Source organism: Labeo rohita, chromosome 8, assembly GCF_022985175.1.
Source record: "Labeo rohita strain BAU-BD-2019 chromosome 8, IGBB_LRoh.1.0, whole genome shotgun sequence".
Lineage (NCBI taxonomy): Eukaryota > Metazoa > Chordata > Actinopteri > Cypriniformes > Cyprinidae > Labeo > Labeo rohita.
In genome coordinates, this window is record NC_066876.1 from 32133926 (window position 1) to 32153528 (window position 19603).

At 31.3% G+C, this 19603-nt stretch overlaps 1 protein-coding gene across 1 annotated transcript in view; it reads right to left on the bottom strand.

Annotated features, from left to right (window-relative positions):
* Window positions 1-345: 345 nt before the first annotated feature.
* Window positions 346-19603, bottom strand: part of dtx1 (deltex 1, E3 ubiquitin ligase) — a 50425-nt gene continuing 31167 nt past the window's right edge. The window contains exons 4-10 of the mRNA XM_051117279.1: window positions 13723-13784; window positions 12446-12607; window positions 10322-10383; window positions 10031-10189; window positions 4882-5043; window positions 2479-2568; window positions 346-1004 (exon numbers count right to left, since the gene is read on the bottom strand). Of these exons, the coding sequence (XP_050973236.1) occupies window positions 780-1004; window positions 2479-2568; window positions 4882-5043; window positions 10031-10189; window positions 10322-10383; window positions 12446-12607; window positions 13723-13784 (922 nt within the window). The 3' untranslated portion in view covers window positions 346-779. The remainder of the gene's footprint in view (window positions 1005-2478; window positions 2569-4881; window positions 5044-10030; window positions 10190-10321; window positions 10384-12445; window positions 12608-13722; window positions 13785-19603) is intronic.

Consider the following 19603-nt stretch of genomic DNA (forward strand, 5'->3'; position numbering starts at 1 on the left):
AGACGGTCACTTTGCTTCGTTTCTAAATTAAACAGCTGTTTGAACAAATCATGTGAGTCAATGATTCAGTGACTCATTCTTAAAGAAAGTCACTTGCTTCATTTCTAAATGAATCAGATGTTTGAACAAATCGGTTGGATGAATAATTCAATGACTCACTCATTAAGACAGTGATTTGCTGCCACCTAGTTTCAAATTTAGAGTATCATTTCATTTTTTAAAATCATTTCATATTTCAATATCCAATTTTGAAAAAGGAGAATCAAAATATTTCACTCTAAACCTACTTTTCATCGCTTAATCAATGCTTTAAAACAATACTGGCTTTAAATGATCTCCGGGGGATGATTAATTTGCAATTAATTAATCAGCATGTCATATAATTCATTTGATTAACAGCCCTAGATAAAACACATACCTGCCATCTGCAGAGGCATGGCCATTGAAAAACCCATATCGGTCAACCACTAGTGTGTGTGTATATACAACTACCACATGCACCGGTCTGAGCCCAGATGCATTCTGGGTAGCCTTCAAAAAGAGCGCGCGAGAGATAGAGAGAGAAAGCAAGCTGTGACAGTGAATGAGGAACACATTAGAGTAATTTCTATTGATTTCATCACTCCATCATCCACATCTCCTCGTCTCTCACACAGTCCCGCACTCAGGGTCAGCGAGGACTGTTGTTCCCAGAGAGGTCAAGGGTCTCTCCAGCGGTCAGGAACTCCTCAGAATGAGGTTGTGTGTGTGCAGTTGTGTGTCCGGCAGTGGACCGACCCTCAGTCCTTCAGGTTGTCCTCGCCGACACCCTGGGCGGCCAGTTCTCTCATCACGTTGTCCAGATAGTTGGGGTCGGGGTAGCCGTGGCCAGTGAGATTAGAGCCAAACTCCGTCTTGTGGTGAATCTCGTTCCACACGACCGTGTCCGTCTCTCCCGTGGTGCTGGACGTCCCGATAGTGAAAATCAAACGGCGGTCCCATGCCGTGATTAACAATTTCAACACCTGAAATTAACATTAAAAACAACATGAACCTGCATTCACAACACACAAATATTGATTAATATAATATTATATATGACTGTGACTTGTGATTAAAATCCATATGGTTATGATTGCTTGTGTGTGTGTGTGTGTGTATATATATATATATATATATATATATATATTTGCTCTGTCAAATGACTAATCGTATCCAAAATAAAAGTTTTTGTTTCAATATGTGTGTATACTTAGTATGTATATATAAATACACACACATACAGTATATATTTTGGAAATATTTCCATGTATCTCCATGTATATATTTATATTCATATATTTTATATTTTATATATGTAAAATGTGAATATAACATAATTTTCTTAAATATATACATGCATTTGTGTGTATTTTTTATATACATAATAAATATACACAGTATACACATATATTATGTAAACAAAAACTTTTATTTTGGATGCGATTAAACACGATTAATCGTTTGACAACACTAATAAAAAAATATATATATATAAATGATAAAAATGTATATAATATGTGTGTGTGTGTGTGTGTGTGTGTGTGTATATATATATATAATTATTATATTATATTATATTATATTATGTTATATATACACACACACAAACAATTATTATATACATTTTTATTATTTATACATATATTTTATTTGCACATAAATACAGTACTAAATAAATTTTTACAAAATTTTTAGTTTTCGTATAACTGATAAATTGTTACAGGACTTCTAATTTGTTATATATTTTATGTTATGTAATATATTTTATTATATACTGTTTTGATTTTTTTAAAATATTTTTTGGAATACATTATATTTCATATTTCATTTGTGTATTTTTGTTGTCATTTTTGGTGAAAGTTTTAAGTATCATTGATATAACATTTTACAGTATTTCTTATTTTTTATATATACTTTGTTTAATATTATATTTGATATTTTATTATACACTATTTCAATTTGTTGTTTTATTAGATTACATTTTTGTATTTTTTATTTCATTTCTAGTTAAAGTTTTAGTTTTATTTTATGTTATTGTCATTGTTTTTAATATGTCTATAGTTTTAGTTTATTTAGTTTATTATTTTAATTATATTGTTTTTTTTTAAATTATCTTTTCATAATAACCCAGGTATAGTCAATATTTAATTTAATCCATCCAACATTTTGATTTTTGTATAGAAAATACACACATAATGCCTTATAATGCTGTTGAGATTGGCAACTCACATGTTGGAATTAAAACAAATAAATAAATAAAGTTTTATATTTTCGTTCAGTCTTAAACACTCTGGATGGACACCTCAACATGTAAAAATAATGAGCAATAATGAATAAATAAAATATTTTATTATTTAGAATTACTTAATTAAAATAAATTTTAAATCCAAATAATTGATTAAATAAAACAATAAAAAAACACAGTATAGTGAATTCAAATCAAATCTTGATTCTCACCTTCCGGCCTTTCTCGTTGTCTGGTAAGTAGCAGTGTCGAGGAAATCCTCGTGCGCTGTACTTTTTCCCAGGATTCGGGTGCTCTGTGGTCTGGACAAAACACACACAAAACACACGCTGTCATACTTCACACACGCCGCTCGCTCAATTAGCACACAGCGGAGAGGAAACGCTAACGACGGCCCGAGGCGTGAACACGAGATCCGTCCCGCTGCCACGACCGGCTCTGATCACATCACAGCTTTACACACGCAGATCAAAGACAGACGAGCAGAACAGCATTACTGCAGTGAATCAGGCATTAGACTCAATCCCTCTCATCTCATAAAACACACAGGAATCACAGCCTGCGCTGGGAATGTTAATGAGCAGATAGCATGGAAAAAAAGGCTTTGTTGCTCTTTTGTGTTAGTTTTATGCACTGTGCGACATATTTGGACTTTCACAACCTCATATGATTTATTAGCAGTGTTTAGCATCACTGTTACTATAAGCAGGTCATTCACATGTAGACGTCTTAAAAGTACAAGAAACAAAAACGGTGCTTTCAGTTTCGACTGTCAGAGAGATGCTGGAAAAGCTAAACTGCAGTTATTTTGGTGCAACAATCCTTTCCTAACACTGTAAGGAAAATGCAAATGCATGCATAAAACACGGGTTATTACTGTCAACTAAAACTAAAACCATAAAAAATATATATTATTTATATTTATATTTATTATTTATTTAAGCTAGTTGCAATTTTTATTTTCATTTAGTTTACCTTGATGTACTAAAGTAACACGATAAAACTGAAACAAAAACGATATAAACATTAAAAAAACTAAACAAAAGGTAACATTTTAATTTTTTTTTTACATTTTTAAATAAATATGAAAGTAAAAAAAATAAAATCAACTATACTTAGAAAAAACACTGAACTATACTTTCATATCAATAAATACTGAAAGTTGTTGCTTAAATTATTACACTAATCTTATAAAACATATTCAAATAAAAATGTATGTAACATTTATGTGTGTGTGTATGTATGTGTATATATATATATATATATATATATATATATACATACATACACACACATCTCCATATAATATATATATACTTTAACAATAACTACAATTAAATCACAAAAAAAATGTGAAAATAGAAAGAAAAAAGAAATACATATATATATATATAGTTTTTTTCTGTTTTTCTTATCAACTTTTTTTAAACTTAAATAAAATAATTACAACAATAATTAAAATTAAATCATATATATATATATATATATATATATACACACACACACACACACATATCCTGGACTACAAAACCACTCATAACTTTCACAGGGGCATTTGTAGCAATAGCCAAAAATACACTGCATGGGTCAAAGTTTATTTCTTTTATGCCAAAAATCATTAGGATATTAAGTAAAGTACTGTAAATATACCAAAACCTTTTGATTTTAGTAATATGCATTGCTAAGAACTTCATTTTGGGCAACTTTAAAGGTGATTTTCTCAATATTTTTTTTTTTTTTTTTTTTTTTTTTTGCCCTCAGATACCAGATTTTCAAATAGTTGTATCTCAGCCAAATTTTGTTGTATCCTAACAAACCATACATCAAAGGAAAGCTTATTTATTCAGTTTTATGTATGATTTATGTAAACTGACCCTTATGACTGGTTTTGTGTTCCATCGCCACATATTTATATATAAACTATAATAGCATCTCAATGATGCTAAAATAACACTGGTATAGAAATGCATTTCTTGTAATGTTGAGGATGTTAGTAATGGGAGATTTTTTATCAAGCCAATCTTATGACATCAGAGCCCAGAAAGTGAGTGGGTGGCTGATCGTGCAAAACTAGTGTGCAAATACATGAGAGATAACGACCCAGAACGAGCTGCGCCACTGTCCCCAAAGAGCAGGAAATCCCCACGCAGTCACTTCCTGTCTCACATATGGTAAAACACGGTGAAAACACAGTGACCAGAAGCCACAAGCCCACAGGTCATTTTGCAAAAACAGCCTGACATATTAAATGTGGGTGCAGAGCGTTTCTCTGAAAACTGGGCTGCCTGAAGCGAAGAACAAAGGTTTAGTTCATATGGCCCATCATACAAACGGCATTGTTTTGCTTTCTTTACACATATGATAAACATCTGTATTTGCAAACATGCAATTTGATAAAAAATAAAATATATTCAAATAAATGTTTTTTTTTCTTATTACTTATATATCTTTTGATTTTAGGTGATATATTTTATTAATAAAATTTTTTTTTTTCAGATTACGCTTCAGCCCTTATATCTTAATACAGAGTTAACCAATTTAACTGCATGTTAAAATAAAAAATAAATAAAAATAAAAATAAAATAAAATAAAACCACTTCTATCCATCTCTGTACCTGTATCCCAGCGGGAATGTCATAGACGATGCGGATAGTCTTGGTATCGGAGTGCCCAGGTAGAGAATGAGGAATCACGTGGTACTCCATCTTCCCAGGAGGCTGTGTGCCGGTTTTCTCCCCGTAGATGGCCTTACATGTGGGACACTGCAGACTGCCATCCTGAGAGCAACATCAGACACATTAAACACAAAAAAAACACAAGAGGAAAACTCAGGAGATCTTGTGATGGACCAGCTGGGACATTCAGAGGCATCAGAGATGTGCAGCACAATCACACCAGTTTTTGTGTTTATGTTTCATGCTTTGATGCATTTTATTCAAGATGAGCAAAAAATGCACTGTGTGTGTGGATGCAGCATCACAAAAAGCAAACATTTTTAGTTACAACATTATTACTAAACTCTATACGCAGATGTATTTTGTGTTTTTTTTCTGCTCAAACATTGGTGCTTGCAATACCAAAGTCATGGCTTCAATTCACACTGAAAGCAAAACTGATTTAAAAAAAATTAATGTGCACCTTGAATGCAATGAAAGTCATTTTGGATAAAAGCATCTGTCAGATGTGTTCAGGTCACTTTGACCCACATTCAATTTTCAAGCAGGCTGAAACACTGGTTAAACTATTTATCTTTTCCTGAAATTTGGTGGATATTTTTCATTTATGGCCATGAATGTGCATGCAAAGTTTCAGCACATAGACGTGTTTCGGAAAGGCTAAACACAATTTGTTATGACTTTTGTCACTGGATCAATTCAATTTAGCAAAAAAATAAATAAATCAACACTCTGAAAAACACTGAAGAGTCTGGGGAAAAAACTTAATTGTAGCTTGTCAAATACTACCCTGTTGAAAAAAAAAGAGCATATGCTGGTTAGGTATGTTTTGAAGCATGGCTGCTGGTCATGAGCTGGTCCTAAGCTGGTCCTGAGCAGGAGTTTGTTGCTTAGGACCAGCACATGACCAACTTAAACCAGCTCAAGCTAGTAGGCACACTTCAAAACATACCTAAACAGCAGATGATGTTTAAAAGGGTAAAACATGAAATACATGAGAATTTATGAAATTTGGGACTAGAAGTTAACTTGAAATTGAAGATTTGTCATCTGAATCATCCAAAGAGAATTTCTTTATCAAAAAGTCTGCCACAGGCAGTTTGGATCTAAATTACTAGATTGTTGCAGCACTGAAAGTTTAAGTGTAACAAACCCATTTCACAGCCCAAGCAAAACTGCAAATGACAAAACGGCATGTCAAACTGTGCTCACAGGCGATGATTTCTGGAGGTGTTTCTGAGCTCATGCAGTGATTTTCATTACAGAGTCATGCCTGTTTTTAATGCAGTGTCACCTAATGGCCCAAAGATCACGGGCATCCTGCTATTGATTTTCACCCTTGTTCCTAGAGCACAGAGAACTTGATGATATTATGCACTAGTGATGTCTGATTCTTGAATGAATATTTCTTTGGAGCCGTTTTTCAGGAAGTATCAGTTGAGCTGGTTCAAAAACTGAAATGAATTAAAATGTATTTCTGGGTTGATGATGCAAGATGGAGTAGCATGTTCGACTCAAAAAAGTTCAACCAAGCCGGTTTAACCAACTCTCGTAGTTTATTAAGGATTATCGAGGATTCTTATGAGTGAGTTGTTGACATTATGCACATGCATCACTGACAGGGGTTGCAAAGGGGTGGAAAACTTCAGGAAAATTCCAAAGATTTGATAAAATTTCCCAAATTTTCCAAAAAAAACCTCAACATTTCTGTAAAGTTTTGCTTTTTTGCATTTCTAGCAAAAACAAGCCTGATCGTTGTCATAAAGAAATTATGTTTTATGAGGGAAACATTTCAGCATTTTTCTCCATATAATGGACTTCTATGGTGCCCTGAGTTTGAATTTCCAAAATGCAGTTTAAATGAGACCTCAAACTATCCCAAATGCGGTTGTAAATAATAACAGCAAAGGAAGAATGGTCTTATCTAGCGAAACGATCAGTTATTTTCATAAAAATAATACAATTTATATACTTCTTAATAGTGATTGACCGATATTGATTTTTTATAACCGATACCGATTATTTGCATGTTACGTGACCTTTTTATTTATATATATATATATATATTTTTTTTTTTATTTATAAAATGTATCAGCTGCAACATTAAGCAAAACAAATGTAGAATGTCTAATGTTTTCAAATGGAGAAAATAAATAAAGGACAGGAGTCATATCAACTTCATTTTAAACTACAGTTTTAGTAGATTTATAAGCTGTTTAATATAAAGAATGAAGAATAGCTCACTGGATAATGTTAATTCACTGAATAATATTCTCTGAAATACTGGAATACAACAAACAAAACATTGCATTTCTAAGCTGGTATGTTATATCAGAGTCACTAATATTTTGCTCTAGATTCTGACAAAACGTTTTTAGATATTTTTAGATGTGTATTAGTGAAATAATGGTTATATAGTAAATGTTAATATAACTTAGGGTGTTTTAAACAAGTGAATCTTGTTAAAAGTTACATCCGGTGGCTGTGCTGGAACATTTCCTGAGCATCAGCCCGGTGAGTGAATGGCAAAATGAAGGTCATTACCAACATGTGCTCATTTATGGCTGTATTATTTAATTCAGGCAAAGTTAAGTCTTTATTGGGACAGGACTTGACGGATTATTTTAGCCAACTCTGACTTCACGAGAGTAATGATGAGCATATAGACAACACAGAGAGAATCAAATTCAGTGCTTTCATTTCCAACATGTGCTCATTCATGGCTGTATGTTATTTAATTAAGACAAATTTACGTGTTTATTTACGTGACTCCGTGAGTTCGTCTATTTCTTAGATCCAAAGCTGCATAAACTAGCTACATATCAGGCATTTATGTAACATATCTAATATGTGCATTAATGGCTGTTATGTTAAATAAAGCTTATTAATTACAGCTAAGCAAGTGCTTCACCTATGCATGCCATTGTTGTTGTCTCATCTCCCCTGAAATGTTGATCCTGACGGCAATTCTGAAAACACCCACAAGATGGTGGCGTTTTTTGGTGAATCTGATATTACAAATCCGATAACCAATTAAGGTAAAATGCTTAAATATCGGGAAAAATATCGGTAAAATCGATATATCGGTCGATTTCTACTTCTTAATGTCAAACACTTGTCTTGTCTCACTCTGCCTGAACTATTTTTTGTTCCGGTTCATGACAGTTAGGGTATGTCGAAAAACTCCCATCTCATGTTCTCCCTCAACTTCAAAATCGTCCTTTATCGCTGTTTTACCTTTTTTGTTAAGGGTGTTTGATCTTCTTTGCATATTCACTTTGCAAAGACTGGGTCGGTACTTCTGCAGCGATGTAGGATGATTTTGAAATGATTTTTGAAGTTGAGGGAGAAAATACGCTTGGAGTTTTTCGACATACCCTAAATGTCTTGAGTCAGAATACACAGAGTTCAGGAAGAGCAAGACAAGACGAGCGTTTGAGATTGAAAAAGTATTTAAATTGTATAATTTTTATCAAATGATCGTTTTACTAGATAAGACTCTTCGACATAAACATCTTGGATGACAAGGGGGTGAGTACATTATCCGTAATTTTTTTTTCTGGAAGTGGACATCTCCTTTAAGAATCCGTACAAATGCAGCGGCAGGTGAGCAGGACTATTATTTTGTGCGAAACTGAGGAAGGACTGATGATGGCGCGGTTTGATCTTCGACTGACCAATCAGCAGAAAGGGGCGTTTAATTCCTGCCCACATGCAGAAACCGAATATTCAGGCTGTTTATTAGTTTTTCCAACCCTGAACGAAAAATGAAGCTGAATTCTTGTTTTTCAGTTTTCTGGGAAAAAAAAAAAAAAAAAAAAATCTATTTTTTCATATTTCTTCTTTCAATATTAAATCAAAAAACTAATGAACGCAACATACATGGACCGAAAAACCTGAAATTTATTATTTATTGTGCATACAAATTATATTTTAAAGGGTCATGAAACATTAAATTACTTTTTCTAAGATTTTAGCACAGGTGTTTGTGTTTTTAACAATGTTAGCATCCTTTAATTTTAATTGTTGTAGAGAATTGGCTAATTTTTTGCTTTATTTTCATCTTCCGGGTTTAAGATCTACATTGTGTTGACGTCACAACACTTCTAATAATTATTCATGAGATCCTATGAGAAGATAATTAGCTTAATTATTCACAACAGCATGTGTTGATTTCCCATGACAGACGCTTCAGACTGTGAGATTGCGTATGTTAAGTGAAAGAAAGTGATTATGGATCGAAGAAGAGTGTTTTTGATTTGTAAGAGTTCAGCACAAACGCGATTCATTCACTTAGTGAGTGTAACCCACTTTTACAGCTGCAACCCATCAAAAGGCTTATATAAATGCTGCAAAACACGACAGTGAGTTGTTAGAAAACAAATACACAGTGGCGTCATTGATGAATTGGTTTTTTAAGACAAACTGACCGAAAGAACCAGTTTGCCAAAATGAATCACTACTATGTACTGTAGATGATGAGATATTCATAGTCTACGCAATTTTACACTGAGGAACATTATTCGGGAATCATTCCACAATTTGTAAACACAGTTTTTCGCAGTTTTTCTGTCTCTCTAAAGCCCAAAGTATACTTTGATTTTTACACGTACAGTGAGCAACTTAAATCTTGTCACCAATATAGTATGGGCTTACAGAACACACACCATCCAATTTTTGTACAAGCAGGTCACACATTCACATTCAGTTCGTTTTGTAGTAATCGGTGTTTTCCATAATGTCAATTTCTGACAAACCACATGGAAACCAATGTGGGTCAAATTGACTCGCAACACAAAGCAGTTTTTAAAACCCCATTATTTTTCTTTTAAGAAAAAACAACTTTTAAAACAGGCCATAAAATGAGTTTTAAGATTATATGTATTTATATATACTCAAATCAAATCAAACGCATTCAAAAGTTCATGCAAAAGTTTTTTGCATTATGACTTTTAAATACTTTTTAGCACCAAAGACATTTCTTTTTTAAATCTGGTTGGTTTGGTTTAACTCCATTAAGAAAATGAAAAAAACATGTACAATAAAACACATTGATGTGATCACAGCCTTCGTGTCATTGTGTTCTGACCTTATTGCCGTTGTTGTACATGGCCACCAGACACAGGAGATGGTACATGTGGCTGCACTTTCCCAGTTTGCCGACCAGCTCGGGTTTGACGCCTTTGTAGCTCAGCACTCCCTCGTATCCGGACGCGGTGGCCAGTCGTTCCATGCAGATGGTGCAGTCCTGACGGATATCAACAGTGAGTAACACTGACAGACATCTGCTGCCTCACTCATTAGCTTTTCTACAGTAGTAAACAACACAGCGCTTGGCTGATCACATGATGCTCATTAATCACATGTGTGCGGGAATCACCTCTTCGGGAGCAGTTTTGATTTTCTCTGTGTAGCGCCGAACTACGTCCTCTGGGTTTTTACCTGGAAAACGAGACAAAATGAACACTGATTTAGATCCGAATCACACAGACAGTGAGCTTTAGTCTTCACTAAATCATTCTTAATTTATGCCTTTTTGTTAAAATCATTAAAAGCATGCTTACTTGCATGCTTAAAAATAAAATAAAACAATGCATTTGTATAGAGTATGCTGTTCTTCAAAGTTAAAATACAAATAAAATAAAATATGCAAAAAGAAAAAATTATTATACAAGAAAAAATTAAAAAAATAATTTCTTTGTATAAAGTTGTTTACTTGTATTTAAAAATAAAATAAATATACAAAAATAAAATCAAATATAAATTAAAATAAATAAATTAGTTTCCATACACCTCTCGTCTAGCTAAGCTGTTTACTCGAATGTAATTAAAATAAAATATGCAAAATAAAATAATATAAAATATAATGCATCTGTACACCTTTGTACAGAGTTCAGCTGTGTACTTGAACGTAAATAAAATAAAATATACAAGAAAAAAATTAACTAAAACAATAAAAAAAATTACACACCTCTTATAGAACTAAGCAGTTTACTCAAACAAATAGATAAAATAAAATATAAAAAAATAAAATAAAACTAAAACATTTCTATGCACCTTTTGTAGAATTAAGCTATTTACTTGAATGCAAATAAAATGAAACAAAGCAAATAAAAAACAGTAAAATTAAATGAAATTAAAAATGATAAGATAAAAATAATAAAATAAAAAATAATAAATTAAATATACAAAAAGAAAAAAATAATTATACAAAAATAAAATACAAATTAAAAAATAATTTCTATGCATATATTTGTACAGTTAAGATGTTTACTAATATTTAAAAAAATAAATAAATATACAAAAAATGAAAATAAAAAAATTAGTTTCAATACATGTCTTATGTAGTCATTTACTTGAATGTAACTAAAACAAAACATGCAAAATAAAATATAATATAAATGTAAAAATACATCTGTACATCTTTGTATAGAGTTATCCTGTTCACTTGAACATTAAAATAAAACAAAAGATACAAAAATTAAATTAAATATAAAATACAAAAATTTACTCGAATGTTTAAAAAAGTAAATAAATAAAAATTAAATATACAAAAAATTAAAAGAAAAATAAGAAAACCTTCTACACACCTTTGTACAGAGTTCAGCTGTGTACTTGAATGTAAATAAAATAAAATACACAAAAATAAATAAAGCATTAATTAAAATAAATTTTAAAAAATTCTACACACCTCTTATATAGCCAAGCAGTTTACTCAAATGTAAATAAAATAAAATATATAAAAATAAAACGTTTTACAAAATTAAAATAAAATAAAAACAGATGTATCTCCCTGGTTTTTACTAAAAACCTAATTAAAAAATGCAGACAAAAGCTGGTGTGTTTATTAGGCTCCAAATGACTGGAAAACCACATAAGAAAAATACCAGCTCTTAATCTAAAGCTCTTAATTTTCTACACTGTTTAAGATCGTTTTTCTACAAAATGCTGCCTCTGAAGTCTGTCCGAAACAGTTTCTAGAGTTGCCTTCGCAGCCTTCGAAGTCACTGCCTGAAAGGGCAGCGAGGCAGCAAGTCAGCTGACTAGGCTTTCGGATGCAGCCACTGTATTTTATGCTTGTTATAGATTGTGTGACGTCACGTACTGCCGGTGGCAACCGATGACTGCGGTGGTGCGGTTGTCATTGCGACCGTCACAGCCCTAGCTGACAAACGTGCTCTTCAAAACACAGAGCGCTATTTATTTCTCAAAGAGTCTTTATTCTGGTGACCTTTAGCGCATGAACACACACCTGCTGTCTGGACTTTCAATACACTATTGATTCCTGCCACTTGATTTTTGCAGGAACGAAGGCACAAAAACAAATCTATAAGTACGACGTTAAGCAGATCTATGGTAACACGGTTCAGGTGTTGTAACGTAAGAGGAACCTTGTCACTTTCCGTTGTTGCTCGATTCACACAAAGTCTGTTCTGCTCAGATCAGCAAAAAAGTCAGACAGAGAATCAATCGCTAGACAAAACACACACACACAGACACTCACCTTTGCGGAGGTGCTTTTTCTTGGTCTTGCGTCGGATGCTGTTGATCCCCGGCACGGGTTTCAGATCGCTCTTGTTGATCGGCGGCGGATGTAGGATGGGTTTTGGGGCCCGAGTCAAACACACAGGGAGCCCAGCAGCACACATGAGGATACCAGTCATTCCTGACACAAACACACAAATATTAAGAAATATAATTCATATACATCTTTTTACAGAGTTAAGCTGTTTACTTGCATGTTAAAATAATATTAATATAATAAAAATATTTTTATACACTTTTGTTCAGATGTTAACACAAAAAAGTAAATTGAAAAATAAAAATAAAAAAAATGATTTTGATATGCTTTTGTACAGCATTAACTGTTGATAATTCTTAATTTTAAATTCTTAATTTATGTCTTTTAAAAAGTATATATTAATTGGTACTTAGCTAACTTTCATATTAAAATAAAATAAAATAAAATAAAATAAAATAAAAAATTGATATAAAAAATAATATAAAATAATTGATATACATCTTTGTGCAGTTAAGCTGTTTACTTGCATGTCAAATAACAATAAATAAAATAATACAATAAAAAATATTTTATACACTTTGTTTTACTATTTTATATTTTATTTATATAAATACTATTTATTTATTTATATAAATACTACTATACTATTTTATACACAATAATAAATTAAGAATTAAAAAAATATATTTCTATATGCTTTTGTACAGCATTAATCTGTTTACCGACAAACTAAAAATTAGTTAATTCTTCATTTTAAATTCTTAATTTATGTCCTTCTTTTAATAAAATTCACTGGTACTAAGTTTACTTTTATATTAAAATAAAAATAAAATAAAATATAATACAATAAAATACAATTAAATAATTTATATATATCTTTGTTCAGAGTTAAGCTGCATACTTGCATGTTAAAATAAAAAAAATAAATAAAATACATATTTCAATACGCTTTTGTACAGCATTTAGCTGTTTACCGACAAACTAAAAATTTGTTAATTCTTAATTTTAAATTCTTAATTTCTGTGTTTTTTATATCATTCATTGGTACTAAGTTTACTTTTACATTCAAATAAAAATAAATAAATAAATAAAATATTCACTAAAAAAAATAAACCTTTGTATATAAAACGTTTCTACACAACTTTGAGTTAAGCTGTGATAGCAAAATAAATGTAATTTTTGTCATGCAAATCAAGTTCTTTACACTGAAGTGAATTTGAGATTAAAAAACAAACAAACTGTATTTTATAGTGCAGTACCTGCTAATGCAGGATGGACTGGTCCTGAACCAGTGAGATTCTTCACAGGAAGTGCAGGAACCCTAAAGACGACAGGAAACAGACATCAGACAGTCAGTGATCCAAAACGGAAACATTTGCAGATGATAAACCACAAGAAATCATCCAAACCTCTGATGATCAAACCCTGAGAAATAAACGTCCCAAAACAGTCAAGTGAGACTCTAATACACCCTAAAAATCACAACCTTCCACATCTGTTGATGCCAGTGGAATCATCCAATCAAATTAAGCTCTTATCGGACCAATCAGCATCCAATGACAAACACTAAAGCCACATCACACATGTAAACAAAGCTGAAGCGACTGGAAGAAACATCATTAAAGCTTATTAGATCACATGAGGAACAAAAACTAATTAAAAAAGAACAGAAATGAGACTGAGGAATGAAGATCAGCCTCTTCAGCATGTAAACGTGCATTAATCTCACATCTGGAGAGCTGCATTGTTCACTTAAAAGCCCTGTTTAATTCAAACCTGAGAGGTTCAGCCACTAGATCCTGTCTATCATTGTGAACAAGAGAAATGAAACCAGATCATGATGATTATAGATGCCACATTCTAAAATACAGTATGATTAGAAAGTGAAATTTTTTTTTTTCTTTGTCCAAAGAAAATGTCATTCTAGGACGCACGGTTGTTTATTATAATATTATAATTACCTAAAACTAAAAAAAAAAAAAAAAATAAATTAATAATTTACATTTTTATTTAGTTTGTAATTTGTATAAAATAACTATAACTGAATTAAAAATGAATAAAAACTACATATACATATCTTTAAAAAAAGCAATAACAATTACAAAAAACTATACAATATTTTTTTAATTTAAAAACACTTCAAAGCATCAAGGAGAAAGAACAAACATTTATCAAATACAATAAAAAAACATTCAGAAATAATAACTAATAAAACAAATGAGTAATAAATAAATAATAATTAAATATAAAAAATAAAACTATATATACATATCTTTAAAAAAAGTAATAAAAATATTAACTACAATGAAGATGAACTAAATATAATTAAATGAAAAAAAGGTATATAAAATAAACACTAAATATTAATAAAAACTAAAATGTCAATAATACTAAAATAGCACTGCTAAGATGATGTTGGTGGTTGCCAAGGTGTTGCTATGTGGTTGTTGCTAGGTGCATTTATCATTAAATAAAAATGTATCATAAATAAATAAAATAAGGAAAAAAAAAACATAAAAATAAATAAAATATTTTTTTACATTTTTTTCAAGAATCAAGGAGAAAGAACAAACATGTATCAAATACAATAAAAATAATACAAAAATATTCATAATTGATAACTAATAAAACAAATAAGCAATAAATAAATAATAACTGAATATAAAAATAAAATAAAAAATATTTTAAATAAATAAACAAGTGACCGAATGCTAAAATAAGAATGATCATAATAAAACAAATAAATAAATCTAAAATAAATAATTGTAATAATTGTACATTAAATATAAATAATAATAATAATAATAATAATATAATATAAATAATTTCAATAGACCAGAGTTGCACAGAGTTTACTTGCATGTTAAAATTATCCAAAATAAAAGCATTTCCATACACCTGCACACAGTGTTAAGTTATTTTTGCACAGAGTAAAACAGAGCGTCTCACATCGATACGGATCAGGAAACGGTCACGCACGTCTCGTTTCATGTTTTATCTCTCATATTTCTCTTTCGTACATGCAGCAAGTCAAAGCCCTGCAGCCGATCGAACCACAAAAGCGACATGAGAGCGATCCTACCGTATGTCCTCGTCTGAGTCTCCATCCGTCTCCATCATCTCTCTTGCTCTCATTAAACACCAAACACACACAACACAAACTTCCTCTTCTGATCACACACTCACTCACACCAGCTGTGGCAGGAAGTCAAACAGGAAGTCAAGAGTCAGTTTTAGAGATGATTTGAACTCTGTTAGTGTTCAGTGACTTCGGGCTCATGTTTACACGTGTTTACTGAATGAAATGAGCCAAAAACAAGATAATACTGAATCTGCCTTACATATCAAGTAATGTACCATGGTACAGTAAGGCATCACATAGTAATATCATGGTTCTGGGTTTCCTGTTTCTAAATGATTATCATAGAGATATATCTCAATTACATCATATTACTTATACGGGTGCATCTCCAATGTTGTGTAAAAGTTCATTTATTTCAGTAATTCAATTCAAATTGTGAAACTTGTGTATTAAATAAATTCAGTGCACACACACTGAAGTAGTTTTAGTCTTTGGTTCTTTTAATTGTGATGATTTTGGCTCACATTTAACAAAATCCCACCAATTCACTATCTCAACAAATTAGAATATGGTGACATGCCAATCAGCTAATCAACTCAAAACACCTGCAAAGGTTTCCTGAGCCTTCAAAATGCTCTCTCAGTTTGGTTCACTAGGCTACACAATTCATGGGGAAAACTGCTGATCTGACAGTTGTCCAGAAGACAATCACTGACACCCTTCACAAGGAGTGTAAGCCACAAACATTCATTGCCAAAGAAGCTGTTCACAGAGTGCTGTATCCAAGCATGTTAACAGAAAGTTGAGTGGAAGAAAAAGATGCACAACCAACCAAGAGAACCGCAGCCTTGAGAGGCTTGTAAAGCAAAATCGATTTAAGAATTTGGGTGAACTTCACAAGGAATGGACTGAGGCTGGGGTCAAGGCATCAAGAGCCACCACACACAGACGTGTCAAGGAATTTGGCTACAGTTGTCGTACTCCTCTCGTTAAGCCACTCCTGAACCACATACGACATCAGATGAGTCTTACCTGGGCTAAGGAAGAAGAAATGGACTGTTGGCCAGTGGTCCAAAGTCCTCTTTTCAGATGAGAACAAGTTTTGTATTTCATTTGGAAAGCAAGGTCCTAGAGTCTGGAGGAAGGGTGGAGAAGCTCATAGCCCAAGTTGCTTGAAGTCCAGTGTTAAGTTTCCACAGTCTGTGATGATTTGGGGTGCAATGTCGTCTGCTGGTGTTGGACCACTTTTTGTTTTTTGAAAACCAAAGTCACTGAACCCGCTTACCGAGAAATGTTAGAGCACTTCTGCTTCCTTCTGCTGACCAGCTTTTTAAATACACTGATTTCATTTTCCAGCAGGATTTGGCACCTGCCCACACTGCCAAAAGCATCAAAGGTTGGTGTCGGTGTGCTTGACTGGCCAGCAAACTCACCAGACCTGAACCCCATAGAGAATCTATGGGGTATTGTCAAGAGGAAAATGAGAAACGAGACCAAAAATGCAGATGAGCTGAAGGCCACTGTCAAAGAAACCTGGGCTTCCATACCACCTCAGCAGTGCCACAGACTGATCACCTCCATGCCACGCCGAATTGAGGCAATAATTAAAGCAAAAGGAGCCCCTACCAAGTACTGAGTACATATACAGTAAATGAACATACTTTCCAGAAGGCCAACAATTCACTAAAAATGTTTTTTTTATTGGTCTTATGATGTATTCTAATTTGTTGAGATAGTGAATTGGTGGGTTTTTGATAAATGTGAGCCAAAATCATCACAATTAAAAGAACCAAAGACTTAAACTACTTCAGTCTGTGTGCACTGAATTTATTAATACACAAGTTTCACAATTTGAGTTGAATTACTGAAATAAATGAACTTTTCCCCGACATTCTAATTTATTGAGATGCACCTGTATGAGTCATACATAGCTCTGAATTCGTAATTGAAGAGATGCCATGATAGCAATAATTTTAATGATACTGCTCAGTAAACTAAACTAAACTAAAATAAAATAATTCTATGGATTCTGATGAATAATGAAGTTGTTTAAAATGTACTGACTTATTAAATATTTGCTTAATATATTATAATAAAAAAAGAAAATAAAAAAGATAAATAAAATAAAATAATTCTAGTCAACTGGAAAAACAATGAATAATCAAGAGGTTTTAACATTTTCATGGAATTATTACAGATTAAGATGAATAATTAAGATGTTTGAAATGTACATCTGATTCACGTAATTATTACATAATTCAATACATTTTCAACATAAAACAAAATAAAATAAATCTAACAGCTGATCTTCTTCATGGAATTATTAAATAACTCCAAATTAAATTTATTTTATTTATGTATCATAGATCAATAATTACATTGTTTGAAATGTACATCTGATTTACGGAATTACTACATAATGGACTGTTAAAATAAAATTGGATAAATAATGAATAATCAAGAGATTTTAACATTTTCATGGAATTATTAAATAACTCAAAGAATTATAATGATTATAATTTTTTTTATAAATAACTTAAAATTTAAAATAAAACAAAATAATATAAAATAAATGATTCTACTTAATTGGCCTATAATTTATGTAACTGGCCTATGAAACATAATTCAATGAATTGTAAAAATAAAATAAAATAAAATAAATTTGTTCAGTTGGCTTACAGTTTAAGATGAATAATTAAGATTTTTACAGCGTACATCTGATTCATCTTTCCAATAACTCAAATTACAATGATTATAAAAAAATATTAAATAAATTAATACATTTTAATTATGATAAATAGTTAAAATTTATTGTAATTATTTATAATAAATCAGTAAATAATATGTTTGAAATGTACATTTGATTACCGGAATCAAATGTACGAAAAACGAAAAAAAAAAAAAAAATTCTAGTCAATTGGATGAATAATGAATAATCAAGAGGTTTGATCTTTTTCATGGAATTATTAAATAACTCAATGATTTATAATGATTATAAAAAAAATATTAAATAAATTAAAAATTGAAATAATAAAATAAAAAATAAAATAAAATAAAAAAAAAAAAAAATAAAAAAAAAAATAAATTAATAAAATAAAATAAAATAATGATTCTACTTAATTGGCCTATAGTTTATGACAAATAATGAAGATGTCTGAAATGTACATCTGATTTATGGAATTCAATTAAAAACAAATGCCCCTCTTTTAAGGGGCCACACTGTAATTTTTCTCCCTAAAATAAAACACATATCCTTCTCTACACATCTTAATGAATTACTGCATCCACAAACACCACCTTAATGGATAGACATGAAAACACTTAATTTGCAACATAAAATAAGTGCACAGATCATTGACAAAAATTATAATAATTTAACCTCAAAACTGTTAAGATAGAATAAATCTCAAAAATGTTAATGTTTAGGTAAATAGTGAAGATCAATGAGAGCATAACCATCAGATTTACTGACACCTACAGTGAACTGAACTATGGGATTATGGTGGAAACTACAGATATTGTACCACGGTAAGATTGTGTAACAGGTTTGTCTCTGTCTGTTTGGGGCATCCGACTCTGTCAGACTCTGCCCTCTAGTGGAGGTGCTAAAAATCACACGTAATGTGATTAGACAACAGACCAATACAAGCTCCTTCTGTAATGACAGAAATGTGTTTAAACAATTCTATTCTGATGCTTTCCTTCTGATACTCCTATGGAAATGGGATATATAATTTGTCTTTGCCTAAAGATCTGCTTTATCTGTACATGAGCGAACTGTCCAAAGGAATCAAGATGAATCGTAAATCAAATCAAATCAAACAGAATAAAAAATGCAATATAAAATAAAAAGTCAAAATAACACATAATTTAAAAAAAAAGTAAAATAAAACAAAACAAAACATAAAATAAAATAAAATAAAAAATAAATACAATAAAATAAAAAGCGTCAAAACTGTTTTAGACACATATTTAAACTTGTTAACCAGCCAACTGCTAGCCAAAACTCACTATGTAAGTGGTAGGAAATGGAAAATTTCATTGCATCAATATGAAAA